Genomic DNA, 24,017 nt, shown 5'->3' with positions numbered 1-24,017 from the left:
GCTTTGCATCATTCTGTCTTTCAAAGATCTTATACAGATGAAATGAGGCAGTATATGAGTGAACACCTTGGAAAATGCTTACATAAATAGATTTTAATCACTTATTGAAATCTGGAAAAATTACATATATTTTATCTTTGGATCAATCATGATAACTTCACCTCATTTTCTTTGAAAATAGTTACATTAGACTCATTGCTGTGCTTAGATCAAACAAAACAATGACGTTCTATTTTTTTCTTTCTTTGCAGATTAAATTAATATTGTCCAAGAGGGAGGACTTTTTTAGCCATGAATGCCAAAAAGGATCAAAGAGAAAAGTCTGGAAACCAAGATTTACACCCCCTGCATGCCTTTGTGATGCTAAGTATGATTGTGGTGTTACTTCCAGTCATTGGAACGTCGAAACAAAATATTCCAAGACTGAAACTCTCATACAAAGGTAAATTTCTAAATGTGTTTGTCCTAGTATGCAGTTGTATTATGATTTCAGAGGTGTAATTTTTGATACTATTGAACATTTCCTTACTATATGAGGGAGACATCCAAATATTCTTTTTTATGGGTAAAGGAAATAATGTTTTCCTATGTGATTTGTGGTCCATTATTTGTGCTGATCATACATACTGATTAACAGATCTAAGAAGCTTGATATTCTATAAATTTTATATATTTTGTAAAATCCTAGAGAGCAGAACAATTCATAGGATCATAGATTCAAATCTGGAAGGTTCTTTATAGATCATTTAGTAAAACCCCTTCATTTTAAAGATGAGGAATTTAGGCCAAAAAAGAGTCTGAGTGAAAATTTCTCCTGGTGAAAGATAAGACAAGTTCCAGAGTTAGGATTTGAACTTACGACCTCTAACACCTCTGATTCTATATTCAGCATTCATTTCACACTCCTGGCCACTCAACTACTGACAATTAGCTTATGCCTAGTCAGAAATGTGAAATTGTTTTTCATTTTAGAGGAATAGCAAACATATCTCAACATTATGGTGTTCAGAAGAATAGGGATAGAGTATGCCTTTTTAAAAGCTAACCTGGAAACCCTGAAATTTTTTTTTAAATATTTGAGGAATACAGTTGGTTAAATACATTTAGATATTCTGATGACAGATTAGTAGTTGGAGTTCATTGGCTAATAGGTACTTTACCTCTTCACAATTAGCAAACTTGTACTCTCTTGCCCCCTGAGTATCAGCTGCCATTATATGTGCCCAGAATTTTGAGGATACATAAACACACACACACAAACACGCATGCATACATGCATACTTACATAACACACAGATACACACAAATGTAAATCCAACATCCATATTTCTGGGTATGAGTTTGCCAGGTAACATATATGTGTGTGTGTGTGTGTGTATGTGTATGTGTATGTGTATGTGTATATATATATATATGTAGATAATTTTCATGTGCTCAGGTACTTTCAGTGACATTTTGTTTCCAACTATAATCAATCCATGGTTAAATCAATCCATGATTATTAAGTACCTTTGATGTCCCAGGCACAATTCTGAGTACTAGAAATACAAAGATAAAAAGGAAGTAATAGTGCCTGATGTCAAGTAGCTTACTTTTATATGGGAAACAATATATACATATGTAATTATATACAAAATAAATAGAAGTCATTTTTGGAGGAAAAGCAGCAGTAGCTGGAGAGAGGTCAGAGTGTTAAGAAAAAAACTTCATATACAATGTAGCATTTAGGCTGAGTTTTGGAGGAAAACAGAGATCCCAAGAGGCAGAGGTTGAGGAGAGAGCATCCCAGGCATGGGGCACAACGAGTTCAAAGGCAAGGAGACAAAGATGGAATGTATTTGCATCAGGAACAACAAGCAACTCAGTATGGCTGGACTGTGGAGTTTGGGGCAGTAAGTAATTCATAAGAAAGCTAGAAAGGTAGAAGACACAAGGTTGGAAAGAGTGCCAAATGCTAGACAGAGGAATTTATATATGATTTCACCTTAAAGAGTGACTGAATAAAGAGTACAGTTAGTACAATTAGGAAAGGTAGTTGCTGGGGAACTATCAGCAGTTTAAAAGGATTTAGGGAAATGTGTAGGTATCTTCATGGGATGCTGGGATGTTTCTATGGCATGGCTTAAAAAGGAGTGGCTACAGAAATAATAAGACTCAAAAGGAAGAGAAATAGTTTCTCACTGAACAGCAGAGAAGGGAACATGAGGGTAAAAAAATGTGGCAGCTTAGAAGTTGCAAGAGGTAAGTGAGATTCAGATGAAAAGAAAATGAGATTTGAGAAAATAAGTTTACTGGACCATATGCATGCCATGAAAGTGGGAATGCTTTTAAATTCCCCAATTTGAATTTAATTCCCCCAAAGGCACAAAATGCTGTGCCTTAAAAAAAATCCTTTATAAAATTTACACCAAGACAGAGTTCCCTCCCTGGTAGCTCTAGAGTTAGCATTTTACATGCGATAGTGATTTGGAGAAGGGGAAGAATAAAAAGGAGATACTATAAGAATATGGAGAATTGATAGGTACTAAGTTGTGCATGGAAGACCAGATAGCCACCATAAGTAATAACCTAATAAAGAGTATTAAAACTTCTCTTGAAACCTGTGACTTCTTTTGTTATCATATTGTAATATTCAGCTCATTAATGTTTGTTTTAAAAGGTGGAATATGTAATGGCCTGAACATGGCAGTATACCCAGACTCAGGAATACTTGGGGTCACATCTTTTCATCAGATACCCATGAGTTGAGTGACCCTGGGCAAGTCATTTAACCTCTTTGTGTCTCTGTTTCCTCACCTGTGAAATGAGGTGGTGTTAGACTTACTGGTAGCTAAGGTCCTGTCCTACTCTAAATCTGTGACTCAAAGTTCCTACACAGACAGAGAACAGATTGTAAATAGGAAGTAAAAATTGCGGTCAAATGGATTGAGTTGCTGGCGAGTGGTGATGTTATCCAGAGTGTCAGAGTGAAGACAGCAAGACTGTGAGTCCATATGAGGATTTTTGGCTGTTTCTGGATATGCCCTGGAGGGTTGGGTTTGTCCCTAGGGTGAGGCTTGGTGTGTTGCATCGGTGAGATCATGGATACTAGCATTAAGCTGAGAACAACAGCTGGTTTTTGGTATGCTCTAGAGGCTCAGTGTTCTCCCACCATAAAGACTTATGGAGCAAGGCATTGAGAATACCAAAGGGATACAAGCAGACTCAGAGTGTGGAGAGTACTTGAGAGTATTGTGAGAGTGCCTGAGAGTAGTGAGCATGTGTGAATAGATTTCTAATGATGTGCAGTAGGAGAAAAGACTGGATTTGAGGTCAGGTTGGTTGAGTTCTAATCCCAGCTCTCTTTTTGTAGCAGTATGATGGTATGATTGTGGGCCAGTCACTTAAGTCACTCAGTCCTTCCAAGCCTCAAATCAAGAGACCATATGGGATGCGTTGACTGGCTAGGTTGGGTATCACCTCATCATCTGGCACTCAAATAAAGGCAGCAGAATCTTGACACAACACATTTTCTTTTAATAAGTCATCTAGCCTATATTAACCACCTAGAATATGCCAAGCACTGAGCTAAGTGCAGAGTAGGAATTAACCTGAAGGTGGGGTGGTAGCATGGAAGATGATTGTACGTTCCATTCCTACAGGTAAGCTAAGAAGTATCATCCCTCTAACCTGGTTTTTCCTCTCATTCATATGACAGTTCTGACTAATGAATTGTAATCATTTGATTTACCTTTAAATCCAGACTGAATACTTTGGAAGGGATCAGCAGGTCTTATCCTTTTGACAGCATCATAGTCTTGGTAGAATGCCAATGAACATTTTCTACCCAAATGAAGAATCAGTGTTGTTTTGTTTTTTCAGCATTTGGTGTTGAATGGGCATAAGCTCAACTTCCTTTCCCTAAACCCTATGTATGATTCATTCATTCTTTGGCATTGACGAAGCCCAGCAATATACAGAGGCAATAACTGCCTTGATATGGGAAGTGTCAGTAGAGACAGCAACATCCTACAGCTGCAAGATCATTTTGAGGTGTTTTCTTAGAGACTCAGCAGAAGCTCGATAGTTGTTACAGCTCAAGAATGTTCTCTGAGAGTAACTTAGCTTTGAAGCTCAGAGTACACATGAACTTAGTTATTGACATTGTCATATGAAGAGATTTCTTTTCTGTTGCCTGGTTGGGGCTCTCATATCTATGCATGGTAAATCTGTTACTTGTTGGAAAAAATTATCCATGTACAAGGTCAAATCTTACTATGTGCTGTATTTTGTGTAATGTATTTATCAAATATATTGTATCCTAGAGGGTTGGCTCCCCATAATGACATCAACAGTTTACACAGAAGTTGAAATAAGAGTAACCTTAGACAGTTGACCTCCATCAACCTCCTAACAGTGTAAACATCTTATATCTCACAATAGCTTTCTTTTAAAAAAATCACAAAAAGGGGCCTCACTGGGATGAGAGAATTTTGTACATAGGGCATGTTGATGCCTAGAATGTTATTTGAGTAAATCCCTGAAGACAAGAAGAAACACACCAGAAAAGGAAAAGTTTGAGACAAATTTGATGGAAGAAAAGAAAACAAATGTGCCCAAATGTGTAAAAGTTATTTCTTTTGAAGTGAGATGTGGGTAGTCTTCCATCCTGGTTTGTTTCTTTTTCCCTTTCTAATCATCTCCCCTTTACTGTCTTTCTTTGTATTTTAACAAAATCCCTCCCCCTTCTTTTTAAAAATGATTTAATACACAGTTGGGCAGCTAGGTGGCACAGTGCATAGGAAGTCAGGAAATCTCCTCTTCCTGAGTTCAAATGTGGCCCCAGAAACCTACTATCTGTGTCATCCTGGGAAAGTCACTTAATCCTATTTGCCTTGGTTTCCTCATCTGTAAAACGAGCTGGAGGAGCAAATGGCAAACCCTTCTAGGAACTTTGCCAAGAAAATGGGGTCACAAAGAGTAGGACACTAGTGAAAAGAAACTGAACAACAACAAGGACACGTACTTTAGGAATCACTTTTTTTGAATCTATAATACAAACCAATTAGTACATGTTGGGGCAAGAAACAAAGATCTCAGATTATCTCATACTAGTGTTGAGAAGCGATGGGCTGATGAATCAGTTTGCCAAGAGAATGTGAATACTTTTCATGTTCTTGATTTTATGCGTATTTGAAAACCATAACTTCACAACTTCCTCTACAGAACTCAAGATGAATTTAACCCAGAAGGCAATGGAGAGGTGTACAGTAGGTGTGAGTAGGCTGAAACACATGAGGAATAGTAGGACAAGACATTGTGAAAAAATTGTAGGATAGGAAGAGAAAAATGGTCTGGTCACGTGGCAAGAATGAGACGAAAAGTAGATTGCCAGTATGTTCCATTAGTATTGTTACAATGTCAGGATAAAGTGAGAAGGACACCCAATGAATTGGATGAATCTGTTATGGCCAACTTTGGGCCAGTTACACAGGATGGGGCAGTCATGGATGGTTTACAGTCTCCATCATTGGAGGAAACTTCCAAATCAGTGAGATCACAGCTTTCTTTGAGTTCAGCCTTGCAGTTTGGCAAGATGCTTCTATGTGCCATTATACTCATGAATCATCAGATCACATATGGATAAGTTCAAACCCAATTGTCCCAAGTGTTACATGGAATGATTTAAGCAGATATGATTGCTCTAAGATTCCAAAAGAAAAGGAACAGTAAGATTGTTGGGAAAGAAAAGGTCCTGAAACTCCCAAAGTATTGTAGGCCCTATAAAAAGAAGCCAAAATTGAATAAGTATATGAACAAAGAAATATATCTTTATGTTCTGTAATGTTATATCATGTGTAGCACATACTGTTAAGAGGCAAAAGGCTGTTTGGCTTTTGTTTGAGTTAAGCAGTTTCAAATTACTATGGGAAAATTTTAGATTAGAGGATAGTGAGTGTGAATGAGTTAGAATTTGGGGTGTTTTATTGAGTAACATTTTGACCATACTATTTTTTATTATTCTTATTAAAAAATTCCATAAAATTATAACTGTACATTATTATTATTATTATTATTATTATTATTATTATTATTATTATTATTATTATTATCTTCCTTAAAAGTGGATTGGGACTAGATCTGTGATTTTGTTGATTTAAGGAACTCATTGCTGAGGAAACGTCCTGGTCAGTACCTTCTTTGTCACGGTTGTTGGGAGTTGCCTGTTGCATTGAGTAGTTAAGTGACTTTTCCAGGGTCACACAGCTTATCTTAGAGGAAGACTGATCTTCCTAACTCCAAGGCTGCCTCTTTATAAAAAAGATACCCACCAGATTGACCTCTCTGATGCTTATAATGAAGGATTATGATCATCAATAACAGTAGCCCCTTGTACTCTGTATAAGAGGGTAGGTGCTAAGGGCTGGGTTATTCAGAGAAGTCTGAGGTCTCTGTCAAAAGGGGTTGTATTAAAAAAGGGACCTTCACAGATTTTTCACACTAATGCAGTCAATCAAAAACTGGAAAGTACAAGGAAGCCTATGGTACAGTACATTGCAAGTGGGTGATAATTGTATCTCCCATTAAATTTTAAGCTCTTTGAGGTAAGGGCCTGTCTTTTGCCTTTTTTGTATGCCCAATGCTCAGCAAAGTGCTTGGCACTTTGTAGTTACTTAATAAATGTTTAATGATTGATAAAAATATGAGTGCAAGGGAAGGGTTATCACTAAGGATCAGGAAATTGAGATACTGATGAGGTCCAGAAGTTAATTGAATTATGCATTGTAGATGAAATTGTGGATAGAGTGCTGGACTTAGAGAAAGGAACACCTGGATTTGAATCTTTTCTCAGATATTACTAGTGGAATGACTGTAGGCAAGTCACTTGTCCTTTCTGAGCCTTAGTTTTCTCATTTTTAGTACAGGGATAATAAAAGCATCTACCTGATAGTCATGTGGAGAGAATCAAATGAGATTATATGCTATATAGATAACTATAATTATATAAAAACATATTTAGAGGTAGTTACATGGCAAAGTGGATAAATCACTGGACCTGGAGTCAGGAAAACTTGAGTTCAAATTTGGGCTCAGATGTTTGTTAGTTGTTGACCACAGGCAAGTCACTCAGCTTCTGTTTACCTTAGTTTCCTCATCTGTAAATTAAGGACAATAGTAGTATCTACCTTCCCAGGTTTGTTTTGAGGTTCAAATGAGGTAATAATTTGTAAATCCCTTGCAAATTAAAAACATCTATATAAATAAGAGCTATTATTATTAAGTATTGACTAGATCTGGAGTCATAAGACCTGGACAAGAATCCCAGAAATGGGTTGAAAGAACTTGAAGGGAAGTGGAACCAAGATGGTGGAGTAGAGGAAGCACTCAACCTAACTCTCTCAGCATCACCCTCAAACAACTTTAAAATAATTCTTAAAATTGAAATCAGGAGTATCAGAATCAACAGAAGGTGAAGGTGAGAAATCTTTGCAGCCCAACAAAACATAAGAGATTGAAAGGAGAGATCTATGACATGGGGGTGGAGGCTTAACTAGAACCCACATGAGAGAAAGACCGCTGTTGGGAGTATATGATATCAAAAAAAGAAGCAGCAGCTTTGTGAACTTTCAAGTCAGAAAAGATAAGGGGATATGATAACTGGTCAGAAAGAAATTAGAAACAACCACAGTGCTAGTGCTCGATGTGAGGCTAGAAACTGTGTGGTAACTCCATTGCCTATCTTCACTTCTGGGTCACAGTTAAAGGGGAGAGAGGAGCACTTTTGGTCAAGAGTGAGCAGGGGCCCTAAGGAGAAACCTTAATTATAGTCTCAAGGGAGCCCCTGCTCCTGAGGAGTAGTATGACTTCAGTCTCAAAGGATTAGGGGCCTGTCTTGGGTAGGGACAAGAGTTCAGGAGAGCAGTGATCACAACTATCTCCAGATCATACCACCTTGGAAGCACTAAAAACTTCTGAACATGGAGAATCAGTCCCATCTTGAGCAGAGCTCAACTTTAACATAAATTTCAAGTCAAGAAATAAGCTGGAAAAATGACCAAACAAAGCAAAAAGAATCTGACCATAGACGACTATCATGGTGTCATGGACGATCAAGACATATAAACTCAGAAGGGACAATGAAGTCAAAACAGTTACATGCAAAGCCTCAAAGGAAAAAAAAAAATTGAATCAGACACATGCCCAACAAAAATTTCTGGATGAGCTGAAAAAATGATTTTCAAAATCAGAGTGCTAGAGGAAAAATTAGGTAAAGAAATGAGAGCAAGGGAAGAAGATTATGAAAACAAAAGTAATAACTTGGTAAAAGAGGCGTGAAAATGCTTTAGAAAATGATACCTTTACTAAAAAAGCCCAACAGCAAGATATAGAAAGAGAAATCCCATTTAAAATTACTGTAGACACTATAAAATATGTGGGAGTCTACTTGCCAAGACAAACCCAGGGCCTAGATGAACACAATTACAAAACACTTCTCCCACAAATAAAGTCAGAACTAAATAAATGAAAAACATCAGTTGCTCATGTCTAGGCTGAGCTAATATAATAAAAATGACAATTTTACCTAAATTAATTTACTTACTTTAGTGCCATACCAATCAAACTACCAAAAATTATTTTGTAGGGCTAGATAAAATAATAACAAAATTCATCTGGAAGAACAAAAGGTCCAGAATATCAAGGGAATTATTGAAAAGAAATGCTCTAAATCTCTATTGGATTAGAGAAATGCAAATCAAAACAACTACCACATCTCACTGGTCAGATTGGCTAACATGTCAAAACAAGAAAATGACAAATGGTAGAGAAGATGTGGGAAAATTGGAACTCTACTGCATTGTTAGTGGAGTTGTGAACTGATCCAACAATTCTGGAGAGCAATTTGGAACTATGCCCAAAGGGCTATAAAAATGTGCATAACCTTTGACCCAGCAACACCACTTCTAGGGCTATATTCCAAAGAGATCATATAAGGGGGAAAAGGATCTATATGTACAAAAATATTTATAGCAGCTCTTTTTGTGGTGGCAAAGAACTGGAAATCAAGGGGATATCCATCAATTGGGGAATGGCTAAACAAGTTGTGGTATATGGATGCAATGGAATACTATTGTGCTATAAGAAATGATGAGCAGACAGACTTCATGAGAACCTGGAGAAACTTATATGATCTGATGATGATTGAAGGGAGCAGAACCAAGAGAACATTGTACACAACCATGGACACATTGCTTCTGTGATGACTGACTTTGATAGACTTGGCTCTTCTCAATAATGCAAAGTTCTAAGACAGTTCTGAAAGACTCATGATGGAAAAGGCTGTCCACATCCAGAGAAAGAATTATGGAGTCTGAATGCAGATTGACTCACTCTCTCTTTATTTGATTTGATTTGATTCTTGGTCTTGTTTCATCTTTCTCATGATTCATTTCATTGGTTATAATTCTTACAGCTTGATCATTGGGAAAATAAGTTTATTGTGAAGGTACATATAGAACCTATGTCAGATTACATGCCATCTTTGGTGGGAGAAGCAGGGGAAGAAAATTTGGAACTCAAAAACTTGTGGAACTGAGTGTAGTAAACTAAAAAATATAATTAACTTTAAAATAATACCTTAAGAAATAGAATTGGTCAAATGGAAAGAGGTGCCAAGGCTCACTGAATAAAATAGTTCCTTAAATATTAGAATTGCACAAATAGAAGTAAGTGACTACACAAAACATCAAAAAACCATTAAACAAGGAGCCATCTGAAGAAACCTCTTGAAGGTATATGTAATGGATATGACTGATCCTGATCCATACAGCCTCCTCATTGACTTGTTAATGTTCTTTCTAAACATTTGTGTATTTGTGGCTGATAGTACTATCCCCCTTACCAATTCTTTGCTTAGTTATCATCATTTTGAACATGATGGGCTTAATATACCTATGGGACTTCCAGTTGTAATTATAACTTGTTTCTAAATAACTTACATTTGGAAATTGTCATGGATTGTCTCCATTTGCTGCAAACATATTGTTTAAGCTTATTCCTTTTAAAGGAGGTAAGTATGGGAACAAAAATATTTCTATAGAAAAAAAAAACTATGTTCAAAAACTTTATTTGACCAGACTTTGTAAGTTATGTGTAGTCTGGAAAAATGAGCTACAAGTTCCAACGGTCCTAATAGAAAATGTGAGAGGAAAAACAAATAGAGATGAAATTGTGGATTTAAGTGTACTTCTGCTTTTAAGATAACATTGATTCTTAATACCAATATAAGTTTGGAATCATAGCAAACATAAATTACCTAGGTGTTAAGAGGTATAATATGTAGAGCACCTGACATGGAGTCAAGAAGACCTGAGTTCAAATTTTACCTCAGATACTTACTAGCTGTGCAACCCTGGCTGCATCACTTAACATCTATTTGCTTTAGTTCCTTCATCTATAAAATGGGGATAATAATTGTACCTACCTCCTAGGGTTGTTGTATGGATTGAATGAGATAATAATTATAAAGAATTTAGTTCAGTTCCTGGAACATATTATATACTATATAAATGTTAGCTATCATGATTTTTATGTTAGGTAGTCTGAGTATAAATGGGAAATGACAAAGGGAGATAATTTACTCCATTGTCTTAATTTTAGGCATGGTAAAGCTGAGACCCATAAATGTGAAATTAACTTTCCCAAGTTCAACAATCAAATTAATGTGAGAGCTGGAATTAGAGCATAGGTCTTTTCTCCTGGGGAGCTAGTATAAAAGAAAAACCCTCATTTTTTATTGGTATCATCAATAATATTTATTTAAGTTATACATACACAGCTGTTAAATATCTATTGACTTAACTTCCCAAAACACTCTCCTATAAGAGAAAGAGGAAAGGGAGTCAGGAGACCCCAGGGCCTTTCTTGGTACCCCACTTTTGTTCTTGAGCAATTTGTTTAACTTCCTTGAACCCAGATTTCTTCATCTGTGATATTAGGGTATAGGTTTATGTGATTTCTATGTGGGTACCAAATTTTACTTGCTTGACCTTGTCTCATAGTTTGTTTTTTTGTCAATTAAAAACCCATTTCCAGACTTCTTGGTAGGCATTGTTGTGTTCAGACATAATAAATGATTGAATTAATTTAATTAAAGGCCAATATAAAATGTAAGCCACCATGGTAGTTGCGCCACAAGGTTTTGGAATCTTAATTCAGAATTCTTCTACCATAGATGACAGAGCATGCATTTGAAATGCAAGACTGAAACAAAGCTTCCCTTTGTCAGCTTGTCCATTCCTGCTTTAGTTAATGAATTTTTGAATCCATGAACCTTTACTTCTAGTTGTGGGAAAGCTTAAAGGTCAGGAATCATTAAATTGGACTAACTAGATGGATCGTACCCTTCAATGGCTCAGTAATAAGTTGAGAAAAAAATACCAATTTATTAATTAATTCTGGGCATGCAAATGATTATCTTAAGGCAAATAATAGATCAACTACTTCCTTGAGTATATCCCTATAATATTGGTAAGAGGTTGGGGTGGTAGCCAGAACATGAAATTCAGGCTAAGCATTTTTCACTCATAATTTTAATTTATTCTGATGTTAAACAAAGCTGACAACAGTAGGCATACTGAGGTACTTTAAATATATTTCTTTACCAAAATACCTACTAGTCTCAGTGTCAAAGTGCAGGGAATTTTGCTCATCTTGGAAGATAAATTATGCCTCAGAAATAGTGGATTTCAGTATCATTCACTGACAGAGTCACCTTAGTATAATAGTCTTTAATTATTATACTAAAAATAGATCCAGGTCCTAGGCCTGGCTGTGTCACAAACTGGAATCATGATGTCTTTTCTCTGTTCTGAATCTGTTTTCTTATATATAAAATTATAAGATTGGACTGGATGATTTTAAGGTCTCTTCTAACTCTGAAAATCCAACAAACTTCTGTATAATTGATATCTTTTTCAGTTCTAATAATTATTTTATTTGGATGTTTAACACAAGAATGATTTACTTGATAATTCATTAATTGATAGCATATCTGCCTAGACAAGTACTGTAGGATACTTTCTTATCCATCCATTCATCCAGTTAAGCATTTATTAAGTACCTGTTATCCCAATCACCATGCTAGGTACTGTGGATAGTCCAAAGACCAAAAAAAGAAAAAAAAAGACACACACACACACACACACGTGTGTGTATGTATATGAAAACATACATATATGCACACCTATATAGAAAAATAGATATGAAACATAAAGCAAATGAAAAGTAATTTCTGAGAAAAGAGTACTAGCAACAGACAAGAAGATCAAGAAGTAGCTTCTGATCTGAGCGTAGAAGTGAGAAAGCAACTGTATGAGATGAAGAGGAATAGAGGAAGGAGTACACCCCAGGTGTAGGGGATGGCTCTTCCAAAGGCACAAAGGTATAAGATGAAATGTCATGTTCTGGGAATGAGTTGGCTGGAATAGGAGAGTAACGTTCGAAAAGTCTGAAAAGGTAGGCTGGAGTCAGATTGTGAAAAGTTTTATTTTCCAAATAGAAACATTTACTTTATTTCTAGAGGCAAGATGGATCCACTGGAGTATCTTGAACTGCAGTGTGAGATAGTCACTTTAGAAATATCAGTTTGGTGACTGTGTAGAGCAGGGTTGGGGAACCTGAGGCCTCAAGGCCACATGTGGCCCTTCTAGCTCCTTAAGTGCAACACTTTGACCGAATCCAAACTTCACAGAACAAATTTCCTGAATGAAAAGATTTGTTCTGTAAAATTTAGACTCAGTCTAAAGGGTGTACCCAAGGACCTAGAAGGCCACATGTGGCCTCTACCCTAGGTGTAGAATATGATATATGTATGTATGTATATGTATGTGTGTATATATATGTGTGTATGTATATATATGTGTATGTGTATTTGTGTATATATACATATAGACACATATGTATATACACACAAATACATATATACATATACACATGTATATATACATATATATTTTCCCATTAAAATGTAAGCTTCTTTTGAGTTGATTGTTTTAATCTTGGTACTTCTATCCCTAGCACCCAGCACAATGCAAACAAATAATAAGCGCTTATCAAATATTTGTTGATTGATTAAAATAACTGAATGGATATGGGAGATTAGAGAAAAGAAAGTCAAAGATGACTGTGAAGGGACTTTCAGACCTCAAGATGCCAGAGTAAGCAATAAATCACTATAACCCTCTCAAGTCACCTCTAAACAACCATAAAATAGCACCCCCAAACAAATCTTAGAATAGCAGAAGCAGCAAAAAGACGGGGTGAAACAATCTTTGAGCCGAAGAAACTTGGAAGGTCATCGGGAAAGATCTGTCTCACTTGGGTAAAAGGGGAACGCAGTCCAGGACAGGAAGTGTCCCAGCAAGCCAGCAGCAAGCCCCACTTCAGCAAACCAGCGGGAGATCCTGAGCCCCAGTGTGGTGGAGTAGGCAAGAGACAATACCAGGAACCCCAGTGGAATAGGCAAACTCCTCCTCTGAGAACTTCCATGTACCTCAATGTAACCCCAGGCAAACAGGCAACTTCCATTGGCCAGACACTATGTGCTCAGTGTATCCCTGCAGAGACTCAGAAACATCCCACCAGCCTGAGCACATTATAGCCACCACCATTAGGATCCCAGTGCATCACCAGGTATGCTGCCAGACCCCTATGGCTTTCAGCAGTGCCAGCCACTCACTACCCCAACCCCTCAGCACAGCATCAGACATGAGGGTCCCCTGTGGGCCTCAGGGCAACATCATTGCAGCACAAGAAGCCTGAGACAGTGTCTCTTCCAGCCTGGGAGCAGTGCTCAAATTTAAAAGAAAGGGAACAGGCCAACACAGATGAGCAGGAAAAAAAAAAAACAAAAAAGGAATCTGACCAGAGAAAGTTATTATGGTGACAGAGAAGATCAAAAAACAAACTCAGAAGAGGATAACAGTGTCAAAACACCTACGGGCAAATCCCCAAAGGAAAACTGAAAGTGGTCTCAAACCCAGAAAGAACTCATGAAAGTGTTCAAAAAGGAGCTTAAAAATCATATAAGAGAGGTAGAAGAAAAACTGGGAAAAGAAATGGACTTGATGTAAGAGAATTATGAAAAAAAGAGTCAACAGCATGGAAAAAGAAAACTGCTTAAAAAGCAGAATTGGCCAAATAGAAAAGAAGATAAAAAAAAATCCACTGAAGAAAATAACTCCTTAAAAAGTACAATTGGCCAAATAGAAAATAAATTACAAAAGCTGACTGAGGAAAACAACTCCTTAAAAGTTAGAATTGGAGAAGTGGAAGCTAATGACTCTATGAGAGATCAAGACTCAATCAAACAAATTCAAAAGAATGAAAAAATGGAAGAAAATGCTATCCACTTCCAGATAAAGAAGAGAACCAAAGGAATGAAAAGATGGAAGACAATGTTTTACATAGATAGTGTATGTATATATATATATATATATATGTATATATGACACACACACATATATATATACATACATATATGTGTGTATACATACATACGTATGTATGTATAACCTATAGCAAATTGCCTACCATTTTCAGAAGAGGGAAGGGGAGGGAAAAACATTTGGAACTCAATTTCTGGTAAAAAAAAAATGAATGCTAAAAGTTGTCGTGACATGTAATTGGGACAAAATAAGATTCTGTTTAAAAAAAACACAAAAAAACAAAGATGACTCCCAAGTTGTAAACCTGAATAACTGGAATGTTAGTGGTTCCTTCTATAGAAATAAAGAATTTAGGAAGAAGAGGTTTGAGGGGAAAAGCATACTGAATTTGGAATGCCTCTTGGATATCCCTTGGAAATGTCCAATAGGCAATCTGGGATGCAGGAATGGAGTTCAGGTGAGAGACTGGGCTGGATAACTAGATCTTGAGTTGTCTGCATAGAAATGATAACTAAATAGATGGGAAACTAATGATGTTGAAAAGAAAGAGCACAGAGAAAGAAGAGAGGAGCCAGAACAGAACCGTAGAGTAAATGCACACTCAGGGTGTGGAACAAAGGTGATATTCCAGTAAGGAAGATTGAGGAGGGCCAGGGAAGGTAGAAGGAGAACCGGGAGAGAGCTTTGTCACACATGAATGAATGAATGAAAATGATTTTAGCACTTATTTTGTGTTGAGCACAGGAGTATACAAACAGAAGAAGCAAGACAGTTTCTGCTCTTAAATTCAGTCTAATTAGAGAAGACACTTTAAAAAGAGACTTTGAAAGGAGTTTAAAAACACTTGTCAAACCAACATTAACATTCTTTTGTTTTAGCAACACATCTACTTTATAAAAACTATTCCATTATGACATTATTACGGTCTTGTTCTCGCAAAAACCACTGTTTTAGAAAGATCACTAGGGGAAGAATAAGCAAAGCTTTCAAAACTGTAACAATGGAGGAAAGCTTGTAATGTTTAATCATGAATGTTACTTATTCTTTGTTATATAAAATTTCTCCCATTGAAACTTTGCCAGTAGAAATATCTATCATTTAAAATCATGGGTGTAGACTGAAGTGTCAAAATGTGAAATTGCTGTGATCCCATTTAGCATCCTGCACTGGCAAGAGGGCAGATTTGATAATGCAATAGTTTATATGCTTTCAAAAAATATATTTTCTTATGTCATATCTGAGGCTTTATTACTGCCATGGATGATATTCCTAATTGTTCCTAAATGGTAGCTAATTAACCAAACAATCAGCAAGGTTCTGTTTGCAGAAAGCTGAAAAGGAGAAGTAAGGGAGAGCACAATTTTTCTGATCTGGAAATATAGTCATAAGAATATTGGCCAGAAATCTACTTTTAGCCCTGAAAATTACCAGGGTTGGTTAAATTTTACATCATCCTCATCCTCATCCTCATTATCATTAGGTGAGAAATGATGAATTATAAAATTGTGCATACTTAAACAGAGTTTAGCTAGTGGCTTGGGAAAGAATCAGTATGCTCAGAAGAATCCAGTCTCCAGTCAGATGGACCACACCCAGGTGAGGCTAAAACAAGAGATAGCTTTCTCAGTGTTGGATCCTGCTGCTCACAAACATGTCCATATCTCATCCTGGACTGTTGCTTAGGAAAGCAGAGACCTGGGCCAAGCCCATCCAGTCACCTAGTTATAATCCAAACATTAGGAGAACAAATGAAATGAAAGGGGGCAAGGAAAGGGCACCTGAGCCTGGGGAGGGCTGTCAGTTATTCACATGCCAGCACTTAGCACAGTGCCTTGCACATAGATATGTTAACATGACCTAGTATGATAATATTGCTTTTTCTGTGAACTCCTATCTCAGGATTACTTATTTTCAAGAGGAGAGTTATGGGGGGACACTGTGAAGTGTACTATAGTAGGGATTTCTGAGTACTCAGAGGATTACATCAAAATATTGGTCATGTGGAAGGAGGAAGAAGATATATTCTAAGAAGTGGAAGATGGGTATAGAGAGGGAGGGGCTTCAAAAATAAAATTGGTTTACTTTGCAATTGTGCCTCAGATCTTTCATACTATTCCTTTACCCCAGAGATTAGATGGGAAGAACAGATGATCCTCAGAGAAGTGTTAAGGGTCTCCCTACTCGTGGGAGGGGAGGAAGAGAGACAGAGAACAGGAAGAGAAGGGAGAGAAACAGATGGACAGAGACACAGAAAGACAAAGAAAGAAGGAGAAGGAGGAGAATTGTTAAGGTGGTAATGGTGATGATGAGGTCTATTCTGTGGGGTTTTGAGCTTAACATTAAGACCTTTGCAATAATGGCCCCAGTTTCAAATTGAATCTTCTAAACCTGAGTAGGACATAATTCATTTATGGGTCAAAGAGTCCAGCTTCTTAGGGTCAGGTTAGAAGTCCATTCTTTGGACTGGAAATTGGGCTTCCAGATCAGCCACTAGAGTTCATTTGAGTTCTGTCTTCCATGACACAGTGATTTGGGGTTACAGTGAAGAGGTCAGGAACCTGGAGAAGGTTTTGAAAAGATGGACCCCATAGTTAGCTATACATGGCAAAGTAAAAGTTTCCATAGAGCTATTCAAAGAGATATTTAAAACTATTCCTCTGAATTTTGAGTCTATTTGGGATCTCTTTTCTCAGTGTGGACATGGAATTAGAAGACAAGGTTAAATCTCAGTCCTGCCAGTAACTAGATGTGTGACCTTGAGCAAATAATTTAATCAGACTAGGTACTCTCTAAGGCTTCCTTCCTGCTCTAAAATTTTCTGATTCTATAAAGTTATAATTACTGTACTATAAGGCCAGGAATGTGATTCTTTTTAGACTGCTAGAGATCATTATTTAAACATAGTCTTGTTGGTGGTGCAGTGGGTAGAGTGCTATGCCTGGACTCAGGAAGATCTGAGTGCAAATCTAGCCCCAGACACTTGCTAGCTCTGTGAGCCTGAGTAAGTCATTTAATTTCTGCTTACTTCACTTTCCTCACCTATAAAATGGGAATCATAGTAACCCTATCTCAGTGGGAACAAGAGAGATAGTCTTTGTAAAGTTCTTAGTACAGTGCCTTGCACAAAATAGGTGAATAATTAATGCTTTTTCCCCTTCCCTTCCAGAGTAAACTTGGGTCTCCACCCAGGTTCAGTGTCTCTGGCAATAATGTTAGAATGGAGCATCCAACCATGCAGGGAGTGGCAATGGGAAGGACTTTGGTCATCTAACAGACACTGAGAAAATTCTCTTGAAAGAATGTACATGGCTGTTGTCTCCATTTATTAGGCTTTTTATGACTATTCACTCCTTTCCTGTGAGAGAGGAAGTGAATAGATCATCAGAGTGAATTGTTCTCTGAAGAAAATTGTCACTAGGTGACAGTTCACTAGGCAGTAAATGGGATTTGGTCCAGAGATCTTTTTTAATGGGAACTAAAATAAAAAGTGATAACACAAAATAGGAAACTTCTATTTATGGTTTTTTTTTTGTTTCTTTTATTTTAGTTTTGTCTTAATTACAAAGGCCTTTTTCTGTATGCTGAAATGCAAGATGCAGCTAGGTATTAGAGGACTAATTTTTTTAAGGTGGTTCAAATTTTTTTTGGACAAAATTAGCTCCCATTTTACAATGTTTGATTTACAAAGCTTTTGCCTCATAACAATCTTTGTGGAGATAAAGAGTATTCGTATTATTATTCCCATTTTCCAGATTGGGGAAATGTAGACTCAAAGAGGTCTGGTGAGTTCCATATTGGTCACACAGTTCATGTCATTTAAACCTTAGTCTCTTTATTACAAAACCATTACATTCTCAGCTGCAGCATGCTGTCTCTTTATATGAAACATGAGGATAGGTCATAGGTCATGTGGATATTTTTTGCAATTATTAAACTGAGCTAAGCCTTGGGGCCAGCCATTTATACAATAGTAATGGTGGTTGGGTAGTTAGGCCTAAATGTTTTTGCTAAAGATCTCTGATAAATTATATATGGTCCTTGGACCATATGTTAGATATTCAGATTCCTAATTAAATGCTCCTGAGTCAGTCATTTCACTTGATTAGGCCTTGGTTTCCTCATCTGTAAAATGAGGCATGGGGCAAGGTATCTAAAATCTCTTTTTTTTGTGCTCAGAATTTTGCATTGTGGTTATCGTGGGACATGAGAGGCAGTATGTTGTAGTAGAAAAAGTCTCGGATTTGAGAGTTAGATCTAGGTTCATATCTCAGCCTTGCCCCATTCTGTCCACATGACCTTGGGCAAGTCACTTAATTCCCTCAGTTTGACTAGATGAGCTCTAAGGGCCTTTCAAGCTCCTTTCCATTGTGCTCCTTTCCCTTCTTTTTATGTTTTTATATATTTTTCATACATCTCATATATTTATACTTTTCTTTTTTAAAATATTGGCTATTTACCTTTACAAATGCAAAGAGTATTACTTTTGTTAAGAGTGACATTCTAATTGGAAAAGATGATGCTGAATTCTTGATTTTAGGCAAGAGTTGTAAATTCTATAAAGAAAACAAAGAAGTAACTGACTGTGTGACAATCACCTCCTTTCTAGGGACCTTAAGTTTTTTCATCTGTAACATTATAGGCTTGGAGTTGGTGATCTCTACTAGAGTTAAAATTGTTTAACCTAAGGATTTTCAGTATTGTTTGGGGTCAGCCTTGAGTGTCATTCCCTCCCCCCTTCAGAAACCCACATACTAAGGCTTAGCTTTACGACAAACTTATTAATTTTTTATTTAATAAATGAAGAGAGATTAATAATGAGACCTTATGTAAATTAACAAGAGGATGGGGAACTAAATGATCTTTGAGGTCCTTTACAAGTTTAACGTTCTATGTATTTTCCATTTCAGAAATACTTATGTTTTGACCTCAATTATAGTCTAATTCTAGAAATATTCAGTTGAGACTACAGGTTGGCATAATACACGAGTGTTGGATTTAGAGTCAGGATGATTTAGGATGGAATTCTTCCTCTGACACTAGCTGTGTCACCCTGGGCAAGTCACTTGAACACTCAGTCTGTTTCCTCAAAATGAAGAGATTGGATGAAATATCCTTAAGTTCTCTACCACCTCTAAATCTATGAATATGTTTTGAGAATTTGTTGTTGTTCAGTTGCTTTCAGTTGTGTCCAATTCTTCGTGACCACATTTGGGTTTTTTATAACAACACCAACATTTATTTCATACATGTATTTTGTACATATTTATACATGTATGCTTTGTTTCGCTTGAAAGAATGTGAGCTCCTTGAGAGTTGGAATTGTTTTATTTTTTAATGATTGTAACCTCCACACCTGGCACAGTCACAGTAGGTGCTTAATAAATGCTTGTTGTGGGGTTTTTGTTTTGGCAAAGATGCTAGAGTGGTTTGCCATTTCCTTCTCCAACTGAGATTTTTGCCTTAGTTATAGAGGCAATGGACAAAAAGACCTGACTTGGGAATCAGGAAAACTCAAATTAAAATCCCACCTCAGACACTCTTGTTTAGTTGTTTTGGTCGTGTCTGACTCTTTGTGACCCCATTTCAGGTTTTCTTGGCAAAGATGTGGGAGTGGATTGTTACTTCCTTCTCCATCTCATTTTACAGATGAGGAAACTGAGGCAAATAGCGTTAAGTGACTTTCCCAGGTTCACACAGCGAGTTTCTGAAATAAGATTAGAATGTAAGAAGATGAGTCTTCCCAACTCCTGGCCTGGTGCCCTATCCACCATGCCAGATAGCTGCCCATCTCAGACATACTGGTTCTGTGACCCTATTCAAATCACTTAAACTGCTTGTGGTCTAGACAAGTATCTTAACTATGAAGTAGGTGCCAATCTGGTAGGGACTTCCCTAAACCAGCGGAATCACAGGTCTAGTCCAAACAGTCCATCTAAAAAGATAAATAGGAGAGCAGATAAAAAATGAGACAGGTGTTGGGGTCATAACAAATTTTGCAAGCAAAAATCCAGCTGGCAGTAGAAGATAGGTTGCTAGAGAAAAGAAGAACAAGGTGATGATGGGGAATGATGTCAAAGAGACAGGCTGTACTTCAGATAAAGGGGGAATGCTTAAAGTGTCTTGGGAAGGAGCTCGTACTATTGAACTTCACCCCTCTCTCTCGTTCACATCTCTCTGTGAACTACTCTCATGGGAAGCTCTTTTGCCTTCCACCTAAATCACACATCCCTTTTCTCCTTGTGAAAACACACTTGTTGCCCAAAAGGCTGACAAGGTATGGCTGAGAGCCAGACAGATCTGGTTGTGGGGAACTCTTCTCTAAAAAGCCTGGCATTTGTCAGTTTGTTAACCTTATTTACATAGGTTACCCAGCTGAATACCCAGTCTCTTTTTGTGGCTCTAGATCATCTTGGTAGAGTACTCAGTGCTAAAAGGTTTCGTCGGTAGCTAACAATTTTGTGTTGCCCTTTAATAGAAGATGTGCTGGTAAAGGGAGATGACTGTGCTTTGCTTGGCAAAAATGCAAGAAAGATAACCTGCTTAGGAAAGAGGGAACCTGTTCAAATCCCTGTCCCAAAGCTGCCTTCAAAATAACCCATGCTTCATACCGGGAGATTTCCATATGTACCGTCCAAGGCTCATTATTTAGCTTGGATCCTGACTTGATGAAGCATACCTTTTAAAATTTTTTTAAATTAGCAATATTAAGACACAAGGCATCATTTAAGCATTCTTGAATAACAATGCTTCAGGTTAACTCTTATTTTTACAGCTGTTTTTCCCTAATCAAATTTGTTTGGAAACTAAGAACAATACAGGATGAGCAAATATTAAAGCAGGTGTATTGGGGTTTTTTTGTATTTTTTTAATATAAATGTTATGTTTTTCTTCTTCCCTGGCTGCTCCTTCCATATTGGTAAAGACAAAAATGAATTATTATTGTATTACGAAATAAAGAGGGGAGTGAAAATCTCGGCATTTAAAACGCAACATCAGAGAATGTTATTTCTTTTTACAAAGCATCTCTTTACCCCTAATTAAGTATGTATAACTTTCGTAATCCATATTTCATTTTATAGAGCACGCATTGACATTTGAAACAGAACTTGGCTCATAGGATAATTTTTCTAGTTAGACTGAGAGATCCTCCATGGACTTATTTCATATACTTCCAGTTTTCCTATTTCTTACTTATTGGTTGGATAATTATCAAGAAATCCCACTGAAGCTACAGAATTGCCTGGCCAAAGAAGGGGCTATGTGAAAAGAGCATTCTTTTATTACTGCTCCAGATTTAATTTCTCTCATCCATCCTCTCTCTTCTATTCTTCCCTTCTTACCTCCACCTTAGGACCATTATGGGAAATTATTTGGATGTTTGCCCATGTAAAGACAAGTTCTCAACTTTTGTGACTTCTGGGAAATACAACACCAGTGGTGCTATGGGCTGACAAGCTATTACAATGCTGTATTTAGTTTCATAGAAAAATAATTAGTACAGAATATATACTATGCAAACTTCTATCCAGTGCACATAAAATACGTTCCATAAATCTCAGCCAGGCCCCTGAGGATTGTGACATCACAGCCACTGGAGGCTTCAGATAGTATCACATCTTCATCAAGATATGTACTCTCATAGTTTGTCCAAACTATGAACTAATCCTTTTTCATTCCATAAAAGCCAGGCATTCCAGTATAAATACAGAACCTTCCATACACATTTAGAAATCTACTTTAATGACTAAACTGGATATTTAAAGAAAATAACACTTTAATCTTTATAAAATAATAAAAATGAAAAGGAGTACTCAGAGAAATATTAACAATAACCCACATTGATATAGATTTTAAGCTTGAAAGAGTACTTCTTTAGCCTGTGAACAGCCTAGTAAAATAGGTTATAGTTTTTACAATTTAGGAAACCAAGAATTGAAGTAGTAGTGACTTGTCCACAGATACAAGGATAGTAAAGGTTAGATCTGGGATTGGTAGCTTGATTCTAAATGCAATGTTGTGATCAATAATTGTGTATGATTGTATGGAATTAAGGGGTGAATATACACTACTTCTTTTAAAAAAGCAGAAATGAAGTCACCTATTTTTAAGATGTACATCTGCTTGATGTCTTTTACTGCCATCTTGAAGGGAATGTCAAAAACAGAAGCCTTCTCATTGGCTGCCAAAAAGGCACCACACTGATTGAGCTTCAAAAATAAGGTTCACAACCTTAATTTTCTATTGAAAGAAAATACCACAGATGATGTAAAATTTCAGGACAGAAGTTTGGGGGCATTTAAAAAAACACTTTCTTCTTGTTAAATTGGCCCCCAAATTAGTTAGGAGTCATACCTGTTCCAGAGAGGAAAAAGATAGAAGAGTGGTGTGTACATCAGAGCAGTGGCCTGGGCATCAGGACACCTGAGTTTTCATCTAAGCTTTGGCCTAGGAAGGAATGGAGTTGCAGCCCATATCTAGGACTTCTGCCTCTCAGATCCAATATTTGTTCCTCCATACAATGTTATCTCTTTTACTGACACACTCTTTTAATATCCTGCAGGCTTTGCTGATAGTCAAATGTTTGACATGGAGGTTTTTTTTTTTTTTAACTCAGAGTAGAAACACAATAAGCAATTATTTAGGGCTTACTATGGCTTTTCACCCCTCAATCAATGGGATTCCTCCAGCTTTTACTCAATGCAGACACTGAAACATTATTAATCTAAGTTTGGTTCAGGTTAACGAGAACAATGCCATATACAAAGAACGATAAATTGTATGTTGCTGTTATCTGAACTGAAACCTTCATGCTGTGTGCATATATTTACAAAGTGTATAGTGCGTCTTAAATCAACATTTTGATTTGAAAATCATTTTTTTGGCCTTTCATTTTCCCACAGACTTGCTTCTTTCAAACAGCTGTATTCCTTTCTTGGGTTCATCAGAAGGGCTGGATTTCCAAACCCTGCTCTTAGATGAGGAGAGGGGCAGGCTGCTGCTTGGAGCAAAGGACCACATCTTCCTGCTCAGCTTGGTTGACTTAAACAAAAATTTTAAGAAGGTCAGTTTATTTTTAAATACAGTTCACTGAGAAAAAGTTTATTTTCAACTACTTTCTTCCTCTAGTTTCTCAATGACTGAGTGTCCTCAATGTCAGATGCAATAGATCCTTTGTCTTAAAGGAACCTAATAATCTTACCTCCCACTGTTACAGTGTTTAGATTTTATGAATTGAATTTAAGTCCACATGTGTGACCTCCTATTAATATGAAAGAAACCTAAGACAAATTACTTTTCTGGGTGAATTTATGGTTTAGGCAATTTGTAGAATATATGCAAAGCTACACAATGAAATCCCAGTTTTTGGTTTTAATGGATGACAGAATTCTCATGGTTAAATTGAAATTATCTTTGCTCTTTGGAATTGACATTCATTGTAATTTCAAATTTAGTCAGTTCTCAAGTTAGCCACATGAACATTAGTCTTTTGGATCTTCTGCATTAAAACTTTAAAATGAGGTTAACTTTTTGGTTAACTTTTTTCAGATTACTCAGCAAACATCTTTCTTACTGTTATCACCTAATGTATGC

At 36.8% G+C, this 24,017-nt stretch overlaps 1 protein-coding gene across 1 annotated transcript in view; it reads left to right on the top strand.

Moving 5' to 3' along the window:
- Positions 1 to 291: 291 nt before the first annotated feature.
- The window catches only part of SEMA3D (semaphorin 3D), a 140,726-nt gene continuing 117,000 nt past the window's right edge, over positions 292 to 24,017 (top strand). The window contains exons 1-2 of the mRNA XM_036758346.1: positions 292 to 442; positions 23,327 to 23,487. Of these exons, the coding sequence (XP_036614241.1) occupies positions 292 to 442; positions 23,327 to 23,487 (312 nt within the window). The remainder of the gene's footprint in view (positions 443 to 23,326; positions 23,488 to 24,017) is intronic.

This window comes from Trichosurus vulpecula, chromosome 5 (assembly GCF_011100635.1).
Source record: "Trichosurus vulpecula isolate mTriVul1 chromosome 5, mTriVul1.pri, whole genome shotgun sequence".
Taxonomy (NCBI): domain Eukaryota; kingdom Metazoa; phylum Chordata; class Mammalia; order Diprotodontia; family Phalangeridae; genus Trichosurus; species Trichosurus vulpecula.
This window is presented reverse-complemented; position numbering and strand designations above follow the sequence as displayed.